A 20,629-nucleotide genomic window follows, 5' to 3' on the forward strand; every position below is an offset into this window, starting at 1 on the left:
AGATGGTTATTAATGGGGGGCCCAAAACTCCTTTGTCACTGCCACTGCTCCTCAGTATAGTCCTTTGCCTGGTTTTCTAGAGAAAAGGGCAAGAGGAGAGATGGGGAAGCATCCTGAGTTCCAAGGGTGATAGGTGATAACACAGGAAGTACCATTTATTAAAGATCTACTAAATGCCATGCATTTGTACACATTATCTCATATAACCTAAGTACTCTATCAAGTATTACCTAATATATCAGAGCAGTAAATAGCAGCTCAGCGTCTTTGGAAACAGGTAGACTGAATCCTTGTTAGATGAGCGACCCTGGACAAAGTTTAGTCTAAGATTTAGTTTCTTCATCTGTTAAATGAGGCTATTGATTCCTACTTCGAAGGGTTGTTGGATGCTCAGTAGTGATAATAAAGAAGGAGTAAAGAAACAGGATCAGGTTTAGTAATTTGCTCAAGGTCATACAACTTAGTGGGATCCCAATTCCGGTTTGGCTAATTCTACGGCCAATGTTGTTTCCATTACCACTTTGTAATTAGGTATAATCGTTTTGAGCAAGTTTCATTAAGTCCTCTGGACCTCGGATTCCTCATATGTAAAATGATAGAGTTCATTCATTAAATTCATGTGTCAAGCAAGGGGTGCATGTAATGGAGACAGCATTTCCTTTCTCCTCTTTTTCATTCCACGTAGGTCATTTATCTTTAACTTCTAAAATGGACCATGCAACCACCTTACTAAGCGGGCATAGCTGCACAAACATAATTATTCAGATTCCCCTTTATTTCCTCTTCTTTACTGTACCACCTAGGCTCCCGCCCCACCCAGCCCCAGGCCACGCCCCGGAGTGTGACGTCAGCACGCCCCGTACGTCGCGGCGCGGCGCTCACTGGGGGCCCGGCTTTCGCCCGCTGCTGCCGCCGCCGCCGCCGGCCGCGGCTGCTCTCCCAAGATGGCGGCTCCTCCGGGCGAGTACTTCAGCGTTGGGAGCCAGGTGTCGTGCCGGACGTGCCAGGAGCAGCGGCTGCAGGGCGAGGTGGTAGCCTTCGACTACCAGTCCAAAATGCTGGCTTTAAGTATCCTTCCCTACACGGAGCCCGAGGCCGGGCCGGCGTGTATGTGCGGTGGTGGGGGGGTGGGGGACGACGGCGGTGGCTGGGGCCCTCTCCGGGCCTAGGGGCGACCGGCTACCGCGGCGCCCGGAGCGCATGCGCACGGCCCTGAGCTCCCCTCCCCCTCTCACAGGTCCCTCGGTCCGCCTTGGGAACCCTGTCTCCCACCCCTTGTGGGAGCTGGGCCCCGAGCGAGGGTGGGTGGGTGGACGGGGGCTTGACACGCGGATGGCTTTTCGGGGGGAACGCTTGGAGAGGGGACACAGCACAGTGATCTGCAGAGGGGTGGTCGTGGTAGGGGGCTGGTGATTGGAACCCGGATGGAAGAGGGGCGGGTAAAATCATGTGGGGAGGGGGTGTGTAGAATAAGGAACTGCTAGTGGGACAAGGATATGGAGTTGAGGACGGGTTGTCTACTGATGGGTTTTGGTCCAAGAAAGGGCGGTGGGGTGGTGACCAAATGGGCTTCGCCTGTTTGCGGGGAGAGTAACTGCAGGACAGAGTTTATATCAGAACTGGGGATAGGTGCTTGTTTTGCTGGTGTTTGTGTATGAGTGGTGCCACTGGGGGCAAGTAGTGCTGAGTTTTAGGCTTCTCAGTCATTTGGAAATTGCTGTTTTGGGGATGTTTGTATTGGGAACCTTGTCCAGAGAGAGGACCACGTTTTTCAGGGGCTTATGTATGGATGTGTGGGTTACAGGTGAGAGAATAAGTTACCTTCTCTTGCTCAGTCCGGCACATGGAGTCCTGACTTCTCCACAGTAGTAGCCTTCTCTATTGAAAGTGGTAGTGTTAAACAGAATGGAAAAGGTGGCCTCTTTCTTTGGGGTAGAAATGATTTCTGAATTAAGCCAGGAAACTCAATCTTGGAAACAAAATACTTCCTGGTTGTAATAAATGTGCCACCCCTTCCCCTTTTATTTAAGCCACAGGTGGGTTTATTTGGATTCTTTTTTTTTTTTTTTGAGGTGTAATCTTTTATGGCACCTTTCAAAAGGAAGTTTCTTCCTGAGTCTACTGCCTTTGAGTGACAAGTATTTTAATTCATTAAACCACCATTTGTAAATTTCTAGCTTAGGAAGATGTCCTTTGAAACTAATTACAGCAAGAAGAGTTGCATTTTTTGTTGTTGTTGTTGTTTTCTTTTTTTGTTTGTTTGTTTGTTTAAATACAAGACTTTATACCTGGACCAAATAAGACGTTTTGCATTAGTGGTTTAGTTGGAAGGGTTTTGGAATGAGGAAGTTGACCTACAGTGTGCTCTTGAGAAATGACTGGAGAAAGTGAATGAATGAATGAATGAATGGGTTAACTAGTTGGGTCACCTTCCTTTCCAGTGCTTTAGTTTACTCCTCTGCAAAATGGGAAATCTCAAATCTGAAGAAGTGAAAAGAGCACTGTTCAGATATAGGGGGTATTACACCAAGAACAGAAAGTACTTACTCTCCTGTGTAGTTCATTAAGTTCAAGACAAACAGTAGTATACATACAGCATTGAAACTGCATTAAGCCTCTTCATAAGACCAGTAGAGAGAAAGTGACAGAAACCCTTTTGAGGCTTCCAGTTCTGGATTGTGTTTGGCTTTGTAAAGCTTGAGATCTTTTGGTTATGGGGGTGAGCGGGAGGAAGGTGACAGATGGAGATTTCCTGAGGAGAGCTTTGATTCTTGTGAGTCTCCCCTCTCTTGCTCGTGGCATACCTTTTACAGAAGCCTTGTGTGAATTGTGTTTTCCATGCCCCTTTTGGGATGTGTCAGTGCTCTGCTTGCCCCTATTTTCCTTAACTTTATTTTTTCACCAGAATGTCCCTCTTCCAGTGGAAAGCCCAACCACGCAGACATCTTGCTCATAAACTTACAGTATGTTTCAGAAGTGGAAATAATTAATGACCGAACAGAAACCCCTCCTCCCCTAGCTTCACTCAATGTTAGTAAGGTAAGGACTTGAGGGCAGTTCTGGCTCTCCGAAATGATGGGAAATTTGAGTCTCATTGACTCTTGGTGGTACATACATTGTCCATTGTTTGTTTTTCACTTTTTTCACTGACTTATAGTTGCTTGTTCTGATATATTTTAAAAAATATATCAGTTTAATTTTTCTCTTTATTCCTGGATATCTTCAGAAGATTTTAAGTAGTGTCTTAATGCCCAGAGAAATAGATTTGAGAGCTGGCTTTTGTCCTTTGTAAAAGAGGACTGGGGTTTTTTTTGTTTGTTTTTTCCTTAATCTGGAATTCATGTGTGAACTTCCAGTGTTGATGGGGCTGGGTAGGGGTGTTGCTTCTGAACCTCCTGAAATTGCTGTGTGTGCATACCTGAATATATGTGTTTCCTGGGTGAAGATCTGGAGTATTTTTCAGATTCTCAGAGGGATTCATGACCTACAAAAAATTGAAAGCCACTGCCATAGAGCTTAATTTTGCCATTATGTTTGAATTTCAAGGTCTAACAAAATTAGAGGTTTAGGATATTTTAATTTTGGATGTACAGATTGGTCTCTGGGAACCCCAAAAACTTTTCTGATTCTTCAGTTCTATTAGCCAAAGTTTATATTGATGAATAATAATAATATCCCAAGTCCTGTTGTAGCCTTTGCTGTTCCCTGTACTTGGAACACCCTTTCAGAATGACTGAAGTGTTATCCATCAGGACTCAGTTTAATGACACCTCTTCCAAGAAATCTTCTCTGATCACCCAGGCTAAAGTGATTTGCCCCCATTATTCTCTCTTACAGTATATCTTATCCTTCAGAGTATAAGGTGACATATCATTAATAGTCCAATCTGAAACATTTTTGAGAGTGTGGGGTAGGGAGATGCTTTTGTTTTTCACTGAGACAAGTGTAGATTGGTATATCCTGGGCAAATTGGGACTTAAGGTTACCCTATTCATAGCCTTTTTGTAAGTATAATTTTATATCATTTATTTACTTTTCTGTATCACGAAACTTTTTTGTGGGGGTGGGAACTATACCTGTTTTGTTAATCACTGAGTATACACAGAGCCTTGCACAGAGTAGGTGCTTCAAAAATGTTTGTTGAATGAATAAGTTAGGTCTTCAATTTTTGTAGCAGCTCCCTTTTTCCTTAAGTCTCTTGAATTAGTATGGCGGAACTTTTCCCTCTAGAAGAGTCTTGTAATAATATATATTCATCTGTCTTTCTTGGGAATGTTGTGTATTTGCTACAATTCAGCAAAACAAGGAAACACTCAGGCAGCCGAAACAACAGAGGGTAACTGAGGCTGGCAGAAAGTAGTTACCTCAGATCTGGAGCTCCCTTCTTTCTAGATTCCAGGGAAATGCCACAGGTTTTTTAGTGATGGCTGAGGACAGAATCAGAGCAGTCTTGGGTTTCATATTAAAGGCTGTTGCATACAGAATATCCCATTCTCAGATGTGTAGATTTTTGAAACCCTGGCTTAGTCCTCCTATTAGAGTATAGGAGATCTTTGGATGAACTTCTATTAGCAGAAGAGATTTTAAAAGGTTCGAGTAAAATAGTCTATGACTGGTATGTTGAGGGGGAAAAATAGTCTCTAAGTTATCCTTTAGTGTTTGTAGGGTTTGAAAACTCACTAAATAACTGAACCTTTAGTGAGTAGTAGAAGAAAGATTATCTGAAAGAAGGATGATTTTATCAAGTTTAAAAGATGTTAGGATTCTGCTCTGTGACCACCAAGTGTCACTGTCTGAGAGGGGCTGGAGTGGTGTGGGTGGGATTGTTAAGTGGGAGCTGTTAGAAGCAATTCTCTTCTTACATTTGACCTCAAATATAAATAATTCTTGATTATTAGATTATCTTTGCCTTTAGGGTTTTGCTTTCTGCTGGTCAGTTATTATAAACTAGTTGTTTACCTACTCTTTTAAGAAAGCAGCAGGAAGTAACAGTTTGGGGAATATCAGAAATCTTTACTTTTCTTACTTTGTGGCCTGCTTGCCCAGTCTTTAAAAGGTTTGCTAGGAAAAGGAGTCAGAAACTAAATATTAAGATTAGGTTGGAGGGCTATCTTTGGGTTTCATTTATTCATTCTTCCATTTGTAGAGATGTTTATGAATAAGCTATATTGGTTTTCCCTTGAAACCAACTTTAGGATGCTTTATGATTCTTCCTTAGATTCAGTTAGATTTAGAAGAGCCTTCTGGGCTGTTACTGAAAACAGCTAATCTGGGCAGCTGTTTACATGTTGCTTGGATGACATAAAAATTTCATCTCATTGAAGAAAGAGTATGGACTTGGGGTGGGTTGTTGTTGTTTTTTTTTTTAAGATAGAGGATTGTTTAAGCATTTAAGCACGAAAGTGCTCTGAAATCCCTGGAAGAAAACTGTTGATGCTTGCAGTCTAGGGGAGCATTGCCTGTGTACTTCACTTCCAGTGGAAGACACTGTCACATGATTGCTCATCTTGCTGACATAGTAAGTGCTCTGTTAATTAAACGTGTTGATACAAACTGGACATTTACTCCAACCCAGCAGGAAATGGAAGGCCTTTTAAAGGAAATACTTAATTCCAGCCCAACTAGAGATGGTATGAACCAGCAGTTCTTGGAGATGAGGTTGTTTTGCTTTTGATTGGCACTTTCACTGCAGGCTAAGAAGTCTATGTCCACAGCAGTGGGATGTCAGAGGAACCTTGGAAGAGGGCAGTGAGGTTGTAGAAGGTGGAAGTTTTTTTTTTTTTTTCACTATTTAAATGGAGGTACTGGGGATTGAACTCAGGACCTCATACATGCTAAGCATGCACTCTACCACTGAGCTATACTTTCCCCAGAAGGTGGAAGTTTTGAATGTCATTTTATCATATCCACAGTAGCATTGTCTCCTGTAAAAGTGTTTTAAATTTCCTGGCTATAAAAGTACAAAAACACGTGAACTCCAATCATAAGTGAGGTTCAGGTTATTCACCATGTGGCTTACTAGTTTACTCTCATGAGGAAGGTTTAAATATTACATGAGAATGAGAGCTCAGGATACACGTGGTAGGGTGCAGTAAAGTGTTTCTTAACAAATTCCTTTGAATTGACTCTACACCTGGTTCTCCAGGGATAAAGATTGCCTTTGGAGTAGCAGTGCTCTCAGATGATTTGGGACATGTCAACATAAACAAGATTCCCTTCTGTGTAGCATTTATCAAACATTTACTGACAGTTTTGTGCAAGGCATTGTGGTAAGCTCTGCTGGGCACCATACCTTACATTTTTCTAGTGCTTTAAAGCTTACAGAGAGCTTTTAAACATCTCATTTCATCTTCACAAGCACACGTTGTGATCTTTAGAGTTTATTCTTTTCCTTTCAGTTTAACAGATGAAAAAACAGGATTATTAACTTAAGTGACTTGTTCCAGGTTATACAGCTTGTAGTGTGGGAACTAATATTTTTATGTGCCACCCTCTGAACTAGCAGTTGGTAGACATCTTGTTTAATTGTAACAGTTGTTCTTACAGTGTGGGTACCGTCACCATCTTACAAAAGAATAAACTGAATCTCCAAGAGGATGAGTCACTAGCTTAAGGTCATTCAACTAGTATGTGATAGAACTGGGATTTGAACTCAGGTCTGATGTTTTGATGGCAAAGTTCCATGTTTTGCTAACTTGTGTGCTTAGTCCAAGGAGCTTCTGGAGTAGTTTGGGGAAATGAAATGAGTACCCAGATATCTATAATCCTAAGTAGTATTTCTTAGTAAAGAGAAATTTCTGTGTTGTGTGGTCAAGAGCAGTATGGCTTGGTATAAAGAACATTGGAACCAAGCAGATAAATCTTTAAAGTCACTTCTCTGCCTCTTAACCTTACTAAGCATCAGCTTTCTCACTGTAGAAATGGAATCATTTTAGTTCCTATCTCAGAGAGTTGTTATGAGGATGAGGTCAAGTGGACCAGAGTTGATAGATGTTAGTCCTATTCTCCCACATGAGCTATGTGTAGACAGTTGATATTCCTTGAATTATGGTATATGGACAGGATGGGGGAAGGAAGGCAGTATGACAGAGGGACACAGCTAAGAACCTGGTGCTATTACTATGTCAGTCTTTCCTGATAGTCAATCTGACATTTATTTAGATGTCGGAACTTGCCAGCCCAGGATTGGGGAAAATCAAAAGTCTGTTGGATACCTCTTGTTGAGGACCAGAATTAACTTGAATTTCCAGGGCAGTGATATCATGTGGCGTAATTAAGTGAACATGTCCCTGAGTCCTGGAGGTTAGAGTGAGCAGTCACAGAACCTAGGAGGTTGTGCTTTCAACTTCTGAGACTCCTAGGAAACTCACTGAGACAGCCAAGGCAAGTGTGTGTATTCATTTGTTTAGATAAAGGCCTCCAGTGCATCAAATGAGATGTTAGTCTTATCACTTTGCTGATTTGGAGACTTTCTGGAGGAGATGTTTGTATATTGTGGGAGGGAGGCAGGAAAAGGGACAAAGTATGAAAAAATTGACCTCTGCAGATGAGGCATCCACCTCCTTTACCAAACCACTGTCTGACTTGTCAGCCTGTTCTGAGTATTTATTACCCATTTATACCTTACTAACCAACAGTGAGTGATCAGAGGAACTAGGAAGAAGAGCTTCAAAGAGCTTATCATCAGCATCTGGTAATGAAGAATAAGTTTGCTGCCTTTGGAGAAAAATGGTGCTTGAGGATTGGTCTGGGGGTGGAGGGGCCTGGTAAGGCTGAGAGAATGGAAGCGTTACAAAGTTCACTTTTAAAAGGAACTGACGGCATTGCTTACCTTTAGGTATGATGCCACACAGGGAGGAATTGACTTGGTTTTTGTTTTGAGTTTTAACCAGTTTGAAAGCTAACATTTAGCATAACCTTATGGCTTCTGTTGTTATGAGGGATAATCCTCAAGTATGAGTAAATTCCTGTGGTAGTTGGTAGCTGCTGCATTGTGGCCTGTGTTCACGGACCTATCCTGTTAGCTGGGCCCTTGACCATATCTTGCTCCAGTGTGTTGAGGTATGGAGTTATCACCAAGTGGAATCAGGTGACTTGGCCCTCCTGTGTTTAGGGATGTGTATATTGGTAGGAGGTAGAAGGTGTTCATATTATGTGTAAATGTGGGGAAGGAAATAACTACTTGTCTAGGGAAAACAAGACTCTATAGTCAGATAAAATTTTTCTGGCTTCTAGAAGCTATATGTAACCAGTTGGCTCACTTGATTAGAATATGTTGTCAAGGCCATAGTCCCAGGTCAGAGTCTACCAGTAAGTTTTGTACCTGGTTCTGAGCAGACAACTGCTTCCTCAAAGAAGTGTCATGAAGATGGGGTGAAGAGGAAGAACCCATCACTGCTGAATGACAGGGGACACAGTAAGTAATGAGTGGTCAGTGAAATCAGAGAGGTAGAGTGCTTGACTGCCATTTAAAAAGTCACTAGTCTTTGAAGGAGGTCGTACTCAGTGGCATTCAGACTTTAGGGTCAACCTGACAGCCAGCTGACTCAGTGGGGCCCTTCTTAGGTCAAGAGTTTTGGTTTTGAAGGGGGTGTGGGGAGAATCACTGTCCACCTGAAAAGACAAATTGCTGAACCCAAATGACTGGCAGAGTTGTGCCATACATGTGTTGTTGTAGCCACCCCTGCTTTCTACCTCTTTGACACGGAGATGATTCAAAATAAGCACTTTACTAATGGTTCAGTGGTAGTATCTCTTACAGTGTTAAGAAAAGGGCATTCTAACTGATTTAATTTTCCTGGCAGAAATCAGGCTTGAGGGGAAGAAAAAACAAGTGGTGCAGTCAAGTTCTAGCATTGGAATTTTGAGACTAGCTTAGGTAAATACCAGAGACTACCCTGGAGAGTGAAGCAAATTGTATGTGAACGAGAAAATTAAAGGATCTATATACCACACCAAAAGCTAACAGTATAGTGTGGTAGAATGTGGGGAGTTTGAAGAACCGGGTTCTTTTTACAGCTAGGCTGCTAATGAATTGTGTGTGAACTGGGAACTGTTAGTTCTATGAATCTCTAAGAGTCAAAGTTTCTTTTACTTTTATCTGCCCCCCCCACCCCAATCCTGGTGCTGGGAATGATTTAAGACACTGCTTTTGCTCTCAAGAATCTCATGTTTGGGAGTGGTGAGGGACAGCAGCATTTGACTTTTTGCAGAGGGCAACGAACTTTCTGTAAAGGGCCCGACAGCTTTATGGGCTGTACATTCTCTGTCATGGTGTCAACTTTGCCTTTGCAGAAGTAGCCATAGGTGATATATAAACAAATGTGCGTGGTCATTCTGGTAAAACTTAACTAAAACAAGTGGTTGGCTGAATTTGGCCCACAGGCTGTGGTTTGCCAATCCTTAGCATAGAGTAGTGAACATTTTAGGGAAGGCTGCTCATATGTAACAATGGAGTAGGGTCTTGAAGAATAAAAGACAGATAAAGGGAGGAAAGTTAAATGGAATCAAGCTGATTTGGATTGATTTCAGTTTGTCCATCTCTGCAATTTAAAACCTTGCTGTTCTGTCAGTGAGCTAAACTGGAGGTCATGCTCAGAAGGGAGGGAAGGGACTAGTTAGTGCCAGACCGGTGTTATATACTTCACATGTATGTCTCATTGAACTCCAACAACAACCCTTGAGGATGCGCTCTCCCGAATGGACTGAGGCTCAGGAGAGGTTATGCGTGTTGCTCAGCCTCATGCAGCTGGTGAGTGGTAGGTACAGGTTTGAGTAAGAATCTCTTTATGGGGAAAGGGGGTGGCTTTTCTTTTTGACTTTGCTTTCTACCCTCCTCAGAGCCTAGGAAACAGCAGCACATGGCTCTTTCACTATCTCTGAATAAAAGCAACTCTTTGTTCCATAAGCAAAGCCCCTATTTTGGCACATAAAGTTAAAGGCATTTTTCAACTTACTGTTCCAGTTATATTTTGGAAGATATATTCTGTTTAGGATTTATAGCCTCTCTTGCAGCTCTTACAGAAAGCAGAAGAGAGAAAGCCTTGAGCTCACTGGCTAAAGGAAAGTTGGATTATATGGATTTTTCTGAAATAACCCGCAAGCCTTCTCTGTGTAATAATAATGATGTTAACAGCTAATACTTGTACAGTGCTTTACGACTCACCTAGTGCCTTCATGCATGTTATCTCCCTTCAATCCTCATGGCCATGTGTGAGATGGCTAATTTGAGAACACACTCTCATAGATAGGTTGTTGAGGTGAAATTTCAGCTTATGTACCAGCCAGTTCTTTCTTTGGCAGAGCCCTGCGGAGGTTCCACAGCAGTGCTGGTGTCAGGACTAGGAAATTACTCTGTGTCCACATTTGGTTGTCTGTTGTCGCTATGAATAGTGCTTGGTGACATAATTACAAGTAACTTAAGAAAAACAAAAACTATTGACTTGCTGATGACTAGTGTTTTAAGCCAGGTGAAAGATAAGACCTTGCTTATGGAGTGTACTCACTGACTTGAGGCTGGCCGTGCGATACATATGACAGCAATATGATGGTCAAAGCTAGAGACCAAGGAGGCACTAAGGCTCATGGATTTCCAGGGTGTTTTTCATCATAGCTGAAATCACTTAACATATCTTAAACTTTCAAGTGCAGGAGACTTGCTTGACTTAGCTTCTCTAGTCTTGAAAATGATGGGTCCAGAGAATACCTATCATTATTGGCCTGAAATTTTTTTTTTTTTAAATGAATCATGCTTTTGGTGTCCTTTTGAAACTGAAATATTTTCTCACGTAGAATCTGTTTTCTTAAAAGCATTCCTGTGAATTACTTTTAACAAAAGAAATAAAGGATGTCCTTGAGGTTTAGGGTGAGACCAGGGCCCTCTTTAGAAGAGGCCCTTCACTAAAAGGCAGACAACTGTGTTCTGTACAGGGGACATAGATGGAAATGCCAGCATTCACTGATAAAAATAGAAGATGGCAGCTGAGTCTTAAAATATTTTCCTTTTAAGCAAACATTTTCTTTTGCATTCAAATATGTATTTTCAACAATAATTTAGACTTACTTCTGTTAGGTGGAACTATTTGAATATAGTGCAGAGTTCAGAACGCAAGCTCTGGAGTCAGACTGTCTGGGTTCAAATCCAGACTCCCACTTGTGACTTGGTAAACTTGGGCAAACTTCTTAACAGCTGTGCCTTAGTTTCTCCATCGATTAAGTAGGAGTAATTTTAGTCCCTATTTCACAGAATTGTTGTGCAGATTAAATGTTTAATACGTGTGAAATGTGTAGCTTGGTGCCTAGCATGGAGTAAGTTCTCACTCAGCAAGTTAGCTCTTAAGGTTTTAGTGTTCAGTACCATTACCTCTTTGATTCTGTGTTTTGGTTCATCATTATGTGTTCTAGGACATGACTTCAAGCAAGTTTCTCTATTTTTTGAGTTCCCAGCTATCTGAGGTTGTAAAGAACAATATTTTGTTAGAAACTTTCGGACAGAAACTTTCAGAAGGTTGCAGGAAGACTTGGGGATATTGATAGTTGGGAGGAATTTTTTTGAGCCTGCTTGTTGCTAACTAAGAAGGAGGGCTTTTCAGGAGTATGCCCCAGAATTGAAACAGCAGGAGCAAACTTGGGCTCTCAGGACGACGGTTGTTCTTGGCTGCTCTGGTCTGCTGCCCCTCAGCCTCCGACAGGCCTTGCAGGTAGCCCGGACAGTTCTGGGGCAGCAGCAGCAGTGCTTCCTAACCCCTCTGTGAGGGCAGCTGGTTGGAAGGCCTCCATACACAGAGAAGATGAACCAAGAGTGGCTCAGTGGAGTCAGTAGGTCACACCCAGCAGGTTCCTCTCTGGACTCTGCTTCTCTTGTTGGATCAGCTGTCACAGCCTGTTAAATACTTACAGTAGGAATCCCTCTGGATTCACTACAGCACCTGTGCCTTCCTGGTCTGGGTATGTGAGAATAGGATGGCCCAGCTGGTGACTAAATTACAAGGTAAAGTTGTAACAAGTTGCTTGGATTATGATGTTGTGGCTGCTTTCTCTTCTCCCTGTCACTGAGTGCAGGAAGAGATGTGTGTTGTTGTTGTTCATTAATTTACTCACTCAGGGGTTACCCAGCAGCAGGCATGACCAGAAGCCTTTTAATATTGATGGGCTTTGGTATCAAGTTCATGCGCTTCTCTCTGTTGCCCACATCAAGGTGCTATATATAAAATGGCCACAGGAGGAAGCACTGGTTAGTAGACAAGGAATAACTTTTGACTAGGAATCACAAAATAAAAGGAGAGGCAGATAAACGCAGGTTGTCTTGTGCAGTTATTTCAAGTAGGCCACATGCACATTAGTAACATGTATTTGTAGGTTTGTGCTTCTCAGTTTGCCTGAACCCAGTGTGTTCTTAAAACTGGTGCCTTTAACATTCTTTAAGATTCTAACCAGTTAGTGCTTCAGTTTTGATTGGAAGAGAGGCCAGCAGCTGGCACACTTGCGTTGAAAATGAATGTAGTATGGTGGTATTTATTGAATTTAAAAATTGCAATCCTGATGACCCTCCCTAGCTTAAAAGGCATACTTTGTACCTTCTCTATTGGGGGCATTTTTTTTATTGATTCTCTCTGGCAGTTTGACAGTCACCATAAACTTATTAACTTGGAGTAACTAGACCATTTATAGATAAGCATTAATTTACAAAAATATGATGTGGGGAAATGTAGAGCTACAGCTAACTTGAGGGTAGAGTGAGAGTTAGTTGCTTTACAAAAGAGCTTATTCATGTTTTTCATGAGTTTTAAGGAACATACCTAAAAAGAGCAAGGTAATCTCCCTTTCCCTCATCCACATTTTGAGAAAAAACATTTCTAGATTCTTTTTGTGAAGGTAATCTTCCTCATGCCTATTTGATACAGTCCTCTGTGGGAGAAACTTACCCCATTTATATAACTTCTTAGTGAAAGCAGATCTCTGTAGTTGAATGTTAGGTTTAAGCATTTTTTGGATTGCCATGAAAATACAGTCTGTAAACTGACTGCTGGAAGCTTCAGCGTTTGTGGTGAATCCAAATTCTCAAAGAAGCATGGTTGCAGGTACAGGTAGAATAGTCGAGGATATTGGGGCAAATTGAAATACAATCAGCTTACACTAATTTCCGCTGACTTTTCCAAGATGTGCCCTTGTATCATTTAGCATTTGAGATCTATCTGGACTATGGGTTGAAATGGAGAATCATCTAGTCCATTCTTCTTTGCTTTCAGAGTCTTCAGAAGAGATTGTACAAGAGGTGTTTTGGCGGGGAGCGGTTAGGGGTGTATTTTGAAATCATTGTTCTGTAACTATGGTGTTGCTGTCACTCAGGCTATCCAAACTAATCACTTTTGGCTAAGACTTATATCCATTTTATTCTGCCTCTGGCAAAAATTCAAAAGTGGTTCCACTCCCAGCCTTTTTTTCCCCTCTTCTAACTCAGTTTGTCAGTTTCATTCTTAAATATTCTGCATTGATAGATGACTGGTTTTCTGGAACTAACTCCTGTCTTCCTGAATGTGTGCTGTTATGTTTTTAACCCTACTGTGTAGGTGACAAGGATATTTCACTTTGAATACTCAGATTATCTAGTCAACACAAGCTTTATAGAAGCAGCTTTGTCTGACTCAACATTGGGAGATGTTTTTGGTTTTTAGGGATAAATACTTTAAAATAAAAAAGTCCTTGAAGTGAGAGCCTCCTGCCTGCTCATGGGGTAACAATCTACCTGACCACTAGCCACTTCTCAGGAGCTCTGCAGGAACTTGGTTAATCCAGGGGAGCTCTGCTTCCTTCCAGTTTTCCCTCTTTCCTTGTAGACTTCCGCTTTTCTTCAGGGATTTTGGAAAGTGAGTCTCAAGGGAATTCTTGTTACCAGGGTTTTCTCGGTGACTGACTAAGCTTTGCTTGTTGCTGGTTAAAATACACCACCAGCAGTTCTCTTTTCATAGAAGCTGAGTGCTTTCAAGCCACGAGGCTTTCTTGCTGTAGTAGGGATTGCCAATGCTCGGGGAATGCTGTCAGCCCTGTGCATTTCCTTCTCTGTAAGGTTGTAGCCTGGTGGGGCCAGAATGGCAGGCCCTGGCCTGAAAGATTACTTACTGCTTCTGTATCCGTCTCTCTCCATGTCCTGGGGACCAAGTGAAAAGGAAGCTCTGGCTTAACATCACTGCAGAGTTCTGGTCTTTCTTCCCACCTTTACCTAGGGAGACTGAAGTGACAGCGTGTATGAGCCAACTCTTCTGTGCTCACACTCCATCCTCCCTCAGACAGGTTTTGAAACTCAGAGGCAGTTGAGACTCACCAGGTCCCCATCACCAGATTGAGGGCCTCCTTTTCTCTTCACAGTTTTACCTAAGCTTAATAAAGTGCTTCATTTTACCAGCAATTGGACACTGAGTTTACTTTTCCCTCTGTAGAACTATATTTTGTTTATGGTTTGAATGGTCACTGTTAAAACAATATAAATGTTTCCTAAGAATTCCAAGCATCTAGGTACTTTGGTAATGTGCTGGAGGTATGATCTCTCTTTGTATTTAAGGAGCTGGTGTTTCGGGACAGATTGTGTGTTCTCATGTGTATGTTTGTGCGTATGTCGTTAGTATGCTGCAGTATACTAGTAAGTATGTGCTCATGTTCATGGATCTGAAAATCTCCAAATCATTTGTCTGACTTTTAGGTGCATTGTCTGCCTTTTGTTTTAACTGTCTTGTCTAGTGTATTTGTTTTGTCTTACACTCAAATTTGTACTTCTGGAGTCTCTGTCTTGCAACCAGTAGTGTGGGCCTGGGGCCAGAAGTATATTAGAGGGGCAGTAGGGATTGACAGGGTACCCAGCCCTGCTGGGAAGGATTTACTAGATTTGAGTAGCCTATCAGATTTTACTAGAATTTTTGACCTTTTTATGGTTGTTCCACTAGAGCACGGTTAAGGAGGGAGACATGAGTTAGAATACAGACCATTCTTTTTTTTAAAGAGCATAGTAGCTTCAGCCCAAGTTGACGGTGGACAGTATTATGGTTAGGTTTCCTTTGAGTCTTGGCTGCACGTGTGAGGCACAGATAATCGTACTAGAATGATAGAGTCTGTAGAACCTCACATGCTGGTCTTTGAATGTGTGGTAGACATTAATTTCTCACCCTGAGGCTCTAAGACAGTAGCTGATAATTCTTAATTCTCTCCTTTCATAGAAATGTATGCATTACCTTTTATCTCTGACCATTACTTTCCACCAGGTAGCCCCCTAGTCATACTCTGTAACCTTGCCCTGCTCTGTTTTCTTTCTAGCACTGTCTGAAGTTATCTGTTTGTGTTTTTGTTTATAGTCTGTCTCCCTGCCCCTCTTCAGTGCTGTATCTCTTGTTTAGTACGGTGAATGTCTGGCACATGGTAGGCATTCAGTAAGTATTGGAAGGAAGGGATGTTTGCCAGGAATAGTAGCAGACTATTCAGGTATACTGTGTGTGGTTTTGTTTGTTTCACTTTTGATACCTGAGAAAACTGAATCTACCCAAACCAGCCCTTTCCAGCATCTTTTCCTCAACTTAAGTCCTAACTATTGGGAAGGATGAAGCTGAATGCTTTTCTGAGTCTCTTTCCTTTCCCCCATCCTAGCTTGCCAGCAAAGCACGGACAGAGAAGGAGGAGAAGCTGAGCCAGGCCTATGCAATCAGCGCTGGTGTCTCCCTAGAGGGCCAGCAGCTCTTCCAGACCATACACAAGACGTGAGTTGCGGGGAGCATAGGGGTTCCTTGCCCCGGGGGTGGTACTGCCTAACTTTGCTGTCTGGTGGCTGACTCTTGGGTAGTTGTGTTCCTGAAAGTCACCAGGGAAGCTCGGTAGTGTGTTGGCAATACCTCAGCTTCCAGGGATGTGCTTGTTGCCTTTCTGTATGGAACAGTGGTGTAATCACGGACAAGCTGTCTGCTCTGCCTTTAGCGTCTTCATCTGTAGAACTTAGTTTTGCATTAGGTTATCCCTAAGGGTCTCTTCCAGACCTAGTATCCATCATTTAGAACTAGTGATTTCTGCCTCTTTTATTATTTTGATCTTGTTGTTCATTTCTGTAAAAGCTGATGCAGTATTATTAAGGGGAAGTCATATCTATCTCACTCTTCCCAATTGTACACTGGGTGAACATAGGGAATTAGGGGGAGCAGAAGGCCACCTTATTGCCACCTCATAAAAGACATTTTGTCACAGCAGAAGTCATTTGACTCTCCGCTAGCTTCCCTAGCTGCTGAAAAACTGAAACATTTGACACTCCCCCTCCCCCCTGCTGCCTTCTGTTACCCTATTTAACCACCTGGGTCTGGTGCACAGATGGCAGCTGGCATCAGAGCTGTTTGAGGCCATGGTGTGAGTATTTGAACATTTACAGGTATGTGAAGGAACTCTCAGTAATGTCAGCTGCCCTGAGTTCCCCCAAGTGTGAACTGGGATGGGTTTTCCCAGTCTGGCAAGTCTCCAGCTGTCTGATAATTGAGAGGGGCCAGTTTAAGGAGCAGCTTCTACTGGGGTGGGGGGGAGTACAGATTGCAAGAAGATGGGGAGTTTGTTCTCCTGTCTTTTTAAAGGTGCCATTTCCCCATAGGCCAAAGATTGGGAAACTGTAGCCCCGGGCCACATCAGCTCATTTGTTTACATATCATCTGTTGTCTGTTGCTTTTGTGGGATAGCCGGAGAGTTCAGTAGTTGTGACAGAGATTGTATGGCCTGCAAAGCCTAAATATTTGCTGTCTGACCCTTTATAGAAAAAGTTTGCCAACCCCTTAAATACCCTAGGCTGGTATTTAATTAAGTTGAATCTAGTGGCCTGAGCCTAGCTCTTTATTTGTAACTCAAATTGGTTTGGGCTTCTGAGGCTGCTACCAAGTTTTCTATGGTTTTCTAGGTCCTTGATGCTTCAGAGTAATTCTTCTGGGCCCTCCTTGGAATAGGCATGCATCAGTTTCATTGCTTTTCCTAGCCAGTGGTGTCCAGGAAATATTTCTGGGCTACTTCTCCCTGTGGAATGCTGGCATCTAGTTATTGGCTGAGTGGTGAGCTAGGAACTTGGGGTTAGCTTTCTGGAGTTATTTATTCATTGGGCAGGAGGTGTGGGATGCCCTGCAAGAAGTAACTTTCACCTGCTCTCTTCTCCTTCCAGCATTAAAGACTGTAAATGGCAAGAAAAAAACATCGTAGTCATGGAAGAAGTTGTTATTACACCCCCATATCAAGTGGAAAACTGTAAAGGCAAAGAGGGGAGTGCACTGAGCCATGTACGCAAAATAGTAAGTAAAGGAGCCATGAAACCTTAGGGAGAGGATGATTCCTTGGCCTTCACCCCTCCAGCATCAGGCAGGACATTATGTCGCAATCCCTGCCCTTTCTGACACAGTCTGCAAGCAGCCCTGCCTAATTACCCTGCCTCCCCACGCTGTGCTGCTCTACATCCATGGCTTGGACACTCTAATGGGGATGGAACCACTGGGCAGTGTGGAATAAAGTGAATGGTCAATCCCATGTCCTCTGCAGTGTGGCTTTTTGAAATTAGCCAGACCATTCCATGGTATTGGGCCTGAGCAGTTCCTCTCATCCCAGACTGCTCAGGAAGGGCTGGTTGGTGTACATCAGTTGCTGTTGGCGTCTGTGACCCTGCAGGTATCATCTAACTTTCTAGATTGAGCTGTAGCATTTGTAAAAATAAACTGAGCATTGAGAGACCAATAAGAATGTAAAAGTTTAAGTCTAATTCCCCACCAACTTTTCATTCTGCACTTGTGTGAGGAGGGGAGAGGGAGTTTGTGTCATTATAATCTATATATGGTAATATAATATTCTGTTTTAGTTTATAGATTATAGAAGATTTATAGATTCACCTTTTAGCCAGTCTTAGCTGAAGCTGCAAAAAAATTTGGCTGAATGAGGACCCCCATCTACCTTGTGAAGGCCAACAGACAGCAAGGGCAAAGGTGCTGAATAGTCCATGAGCCGGACAGCCAGGATGGGGCTGTCAAAGTCTGGAGTGAACTATTTGGGAGGCTTTGTGTGCCTATCTCTTTTTCTGATCTAAACTGGTCTCTTTCAGGTTGAAAAACATTTTAGAGACGTGGAAAGCCAAAAGATACTGCAGCGTTCACAAGCCCAGCAACCACAGAAGGAGGCTACCCTGTCATCCTGAGTCCACACATATGGAGGACTCTTCCAGCATCCAGCCAAGGAGGCGATGGTGGTGGCTTCAGCGGAGGCAGGCCGGGGGAGGGAAGGGATCCTATATTTCCTGTTGGCTCTTGTTAACAGAGGGTCGGCATTTCCAAATCTTAGACTTGAACAAAAAAAACACCCAACAAAAGAACAAGAGAATAATTTAAAAGTTGAATCATTACTTGACTAACAGACTTTGGTCCACCATGTCCTTTTCACAGCTCCCTTCTGGAACAGTCACCTTGTTAATTTTATTTTTGAATATTCCTTTTCTGCTCTGCCCTTTTACCTCTGACTTTCCTTTCCCAGTCTGTCTCTGCCATTCTGTTTTTATAAGTGGCTACACTTGCCTTCTAAGTGATTGAAAGAAACTTTTACATCTTCTCTTCCAAAATAAAAGTAACAAGCTGACTGTGATACTTAAGTTGAGACTAGAGCAGCAGACAGAGGTCTCACTTTAAATTTTTTTTTTTTTTTTTTTTTGCACAGGGCATGGCTTGAATTAGTTTTATTTTTCTTAACTTTAAATATATATATGAAAATATATATTAAAATGTTCTCTAAATATTTTCTGCTTCTTGCAGGTCTCTTTTTACAAGATCATGGCCGCTCTTCCCACCTCATTCCTCTGAAAATAAAAATTTATTGCCCTCCCCACCACCCATAGCCAGACAACTAACCTGACTTAGTTCACAGCGAGAATCCTCTGCAGCACTTTGTAGAGCCAGTGTATGCGGATGGGATCTGGCTTTGAAGGTTCCTGGTGGCTTTTTAGTCTTGAACTATGTGTGTACCGTCTCATATTTGGCCAAAACCTCAGGATTCTCCCTCTGCCTTTGTCTTACTTCATGGTACTAGAAGAACCTCCTCATCACTCTCCTGTCTCCTAGACAGGAGCATCAACTGCCCTTTCTCCTGTGCCCTCTGCAGGAAGAACTATTTTGCACGGCACATCTCAGCTCCTCCTCGAGGGATGGTTTTCTTTCATAAGAAACCTGGAGTCCACCTATCCCAACCTCTCTTAAGTCTGTATCCAGAGCCACTAGCCCAGGAGGAAGCTTGGATGACCTATTGTTTTTCTTCTCCTGCCAACCTCCTGCTCTTATGCCCTTCCCCACCCCTTGAAATTTTATAAGCTTATGACAGTTTGTATGTGCTCAGCCAATGGGCAGAAAACCTGGGAAGAATTTCTGGACTTCAGCCCACCAGTTTGTCTGGTTTGACTAACCTGCTGAGAGCTAAAACTGGCACCTGTTACCCCTGTGCCTTCAAGGCAGTCCAGTGGGGTAGAGTGTGCCACCCTCTAAATATCAGGCACTGTGTGGGAGTGGGTGATGCTCATGTGACTGGCTAGAGCTTCGGGGGTGGGGTGGGGATTAACTACTATTATTTTGGCCATGATCTCTTTCCCCTTCCTTTTTTTTTTAATTAAATAAATGGATCAAAATTAAATAATTCAAGCCCTGCCTTCAAAATGAATTTTTTTTTTTTTTTAGTATTGTTTAGCAAAAACAATAAAACCCAAATTTTTTTAACCATCACTCATGTCTCGGGTTTGTACGTGCTTTAAAGGCCCTGGAGGGAGAGTGTCTCAGGATGCATGTTTGGTTTAACCTTTCCCTTTAAACTCTGCTTCCTATTCTTTACCCTCTCTCCTTCTACCCTTGAGAATTCATCCAGAAATACAGTATAAAGTGTGTAATTTAAGAAGGGGATCCAGGGTTGGGAGTTGTAGAGGAATAAAGGGGGTGAGTACATACGTATGACTATTTGTTACAGAACTGTTTGGAGGAGAAATGAGAGAAGACTGAGAAGTGTACTTTCATACTTACCTGCCATTGGTCAGAACTTGATTTCAAGTACGAAGCCTTTGATTTAGTCTGCATGGAAATGTAGACTTCTGGAGAAGGTAAAAGAGGGAGAAGAGAAGAGACCTTTGCATGATCTAGAAAACATAAGGAATGCAATTAATGAAGTGAATGTGATTAATGGGAAATGGCAAGCCTGGAAAAAGGCTCTATGCCTCATGTCCCATGTCATCACCGCCCTCCCCCCCTCCCACCCCAGCCCTAGTGTCTAGGTCTGTGAGTGGAAAACAGCGGTACCAACTGTTTCTGGTAAGAAGCAGTTTTGACTCTCTGTGAAACCATCCAGGGGAACTTTGAGCAGTTCAAAAGGTGCAGTTAATATGGTGGGAAAGACAGGCAGTATAGAAGGAAGAGCAAGTACTTCGGAGACATGAATAGTTGGCTTCAAATCCTCACGTCCATTTCCTCATTTGTGACTGGATAAGTCATTTTACCCATCTAAGCCTTAGTTTCTCTAACTGTACAACTAATGCAACTAAAAACACAGAACTAATACTCATCTAGAATTGGTGCAAAGTGTTAGATAAGGCATTTTTTGTGGGTGGGGTTGGGGGGAG

The 20,629-nt window shown here is 42.5% G+C and overlaps 1 protein-coding gene across 1 annotated transcript; it reads left to right on the top strand.

Moving 5' to 3' along the window:
* Window positions 1–857: 857 nt before the first annotated feature.
* Window positions 858–19,745, top strand: LSM12 (LSM12 homolog). The gene is made up of 5 exons (XM_074343331.1): window positions 858–1,068; window positions 2,906–3,039; window positions 15,631–15,740; window positions 17,165–17,291; window positions 18,089–19,745. The coding sequence occupies exons 1-5, from the start codon at window positions 945–947 to the stop codon at window positions 18,179–18,181; spliced, it is 588 nt and encodes a 195-aa protein (XP_074199432.1). The 5' UTR covers window positions 858–944; the 3' UTR covers window positions 18,182–19,745.
* Window positions 19,746–20,629: the final 884 nt, after the last annotated feature.

This window comes from Camelus bactrianus, chromosome 16, assembly GCF_048773025.1.
Source record: "Camelus bactrianus isolate YW-2024 breed Bactrian camel chromosome 16, ASM4877302v1, whole genome shotgun sequence".
NCBI classification, from domain to species: Eukaryota; Metazoa; Chordata; class Mammalia; order Artiodactyla; family Camelidae; genus Camelus; species Camelus bactrianus.

Excerpts from the sequence above, each read along its gene's own strand:
- LSM12 (XM_074343331.1), top strand. The coding sequence starts at position 945 with ATGGCGGCTCCTCCGGGCGAGTACTTCAGCGTTGGGAGCCAGGTGTCG. Across the intron at positions 15,741-17,164 it reads TTCCAGACCATACACAAGAC|CATTAAAGACTGTAAATGGC; the intron begins GTGAGTTGCGGG and ends TTCTCCTTCCAG. Across the intron at positions 17,292-18,088 it reads TGAGCCATGTACGCAAAATA|GTTGAAAAACATTTTAGAGA; the intron begins GTAAGTAAAGGA and ends GGTCTCTTTCAG.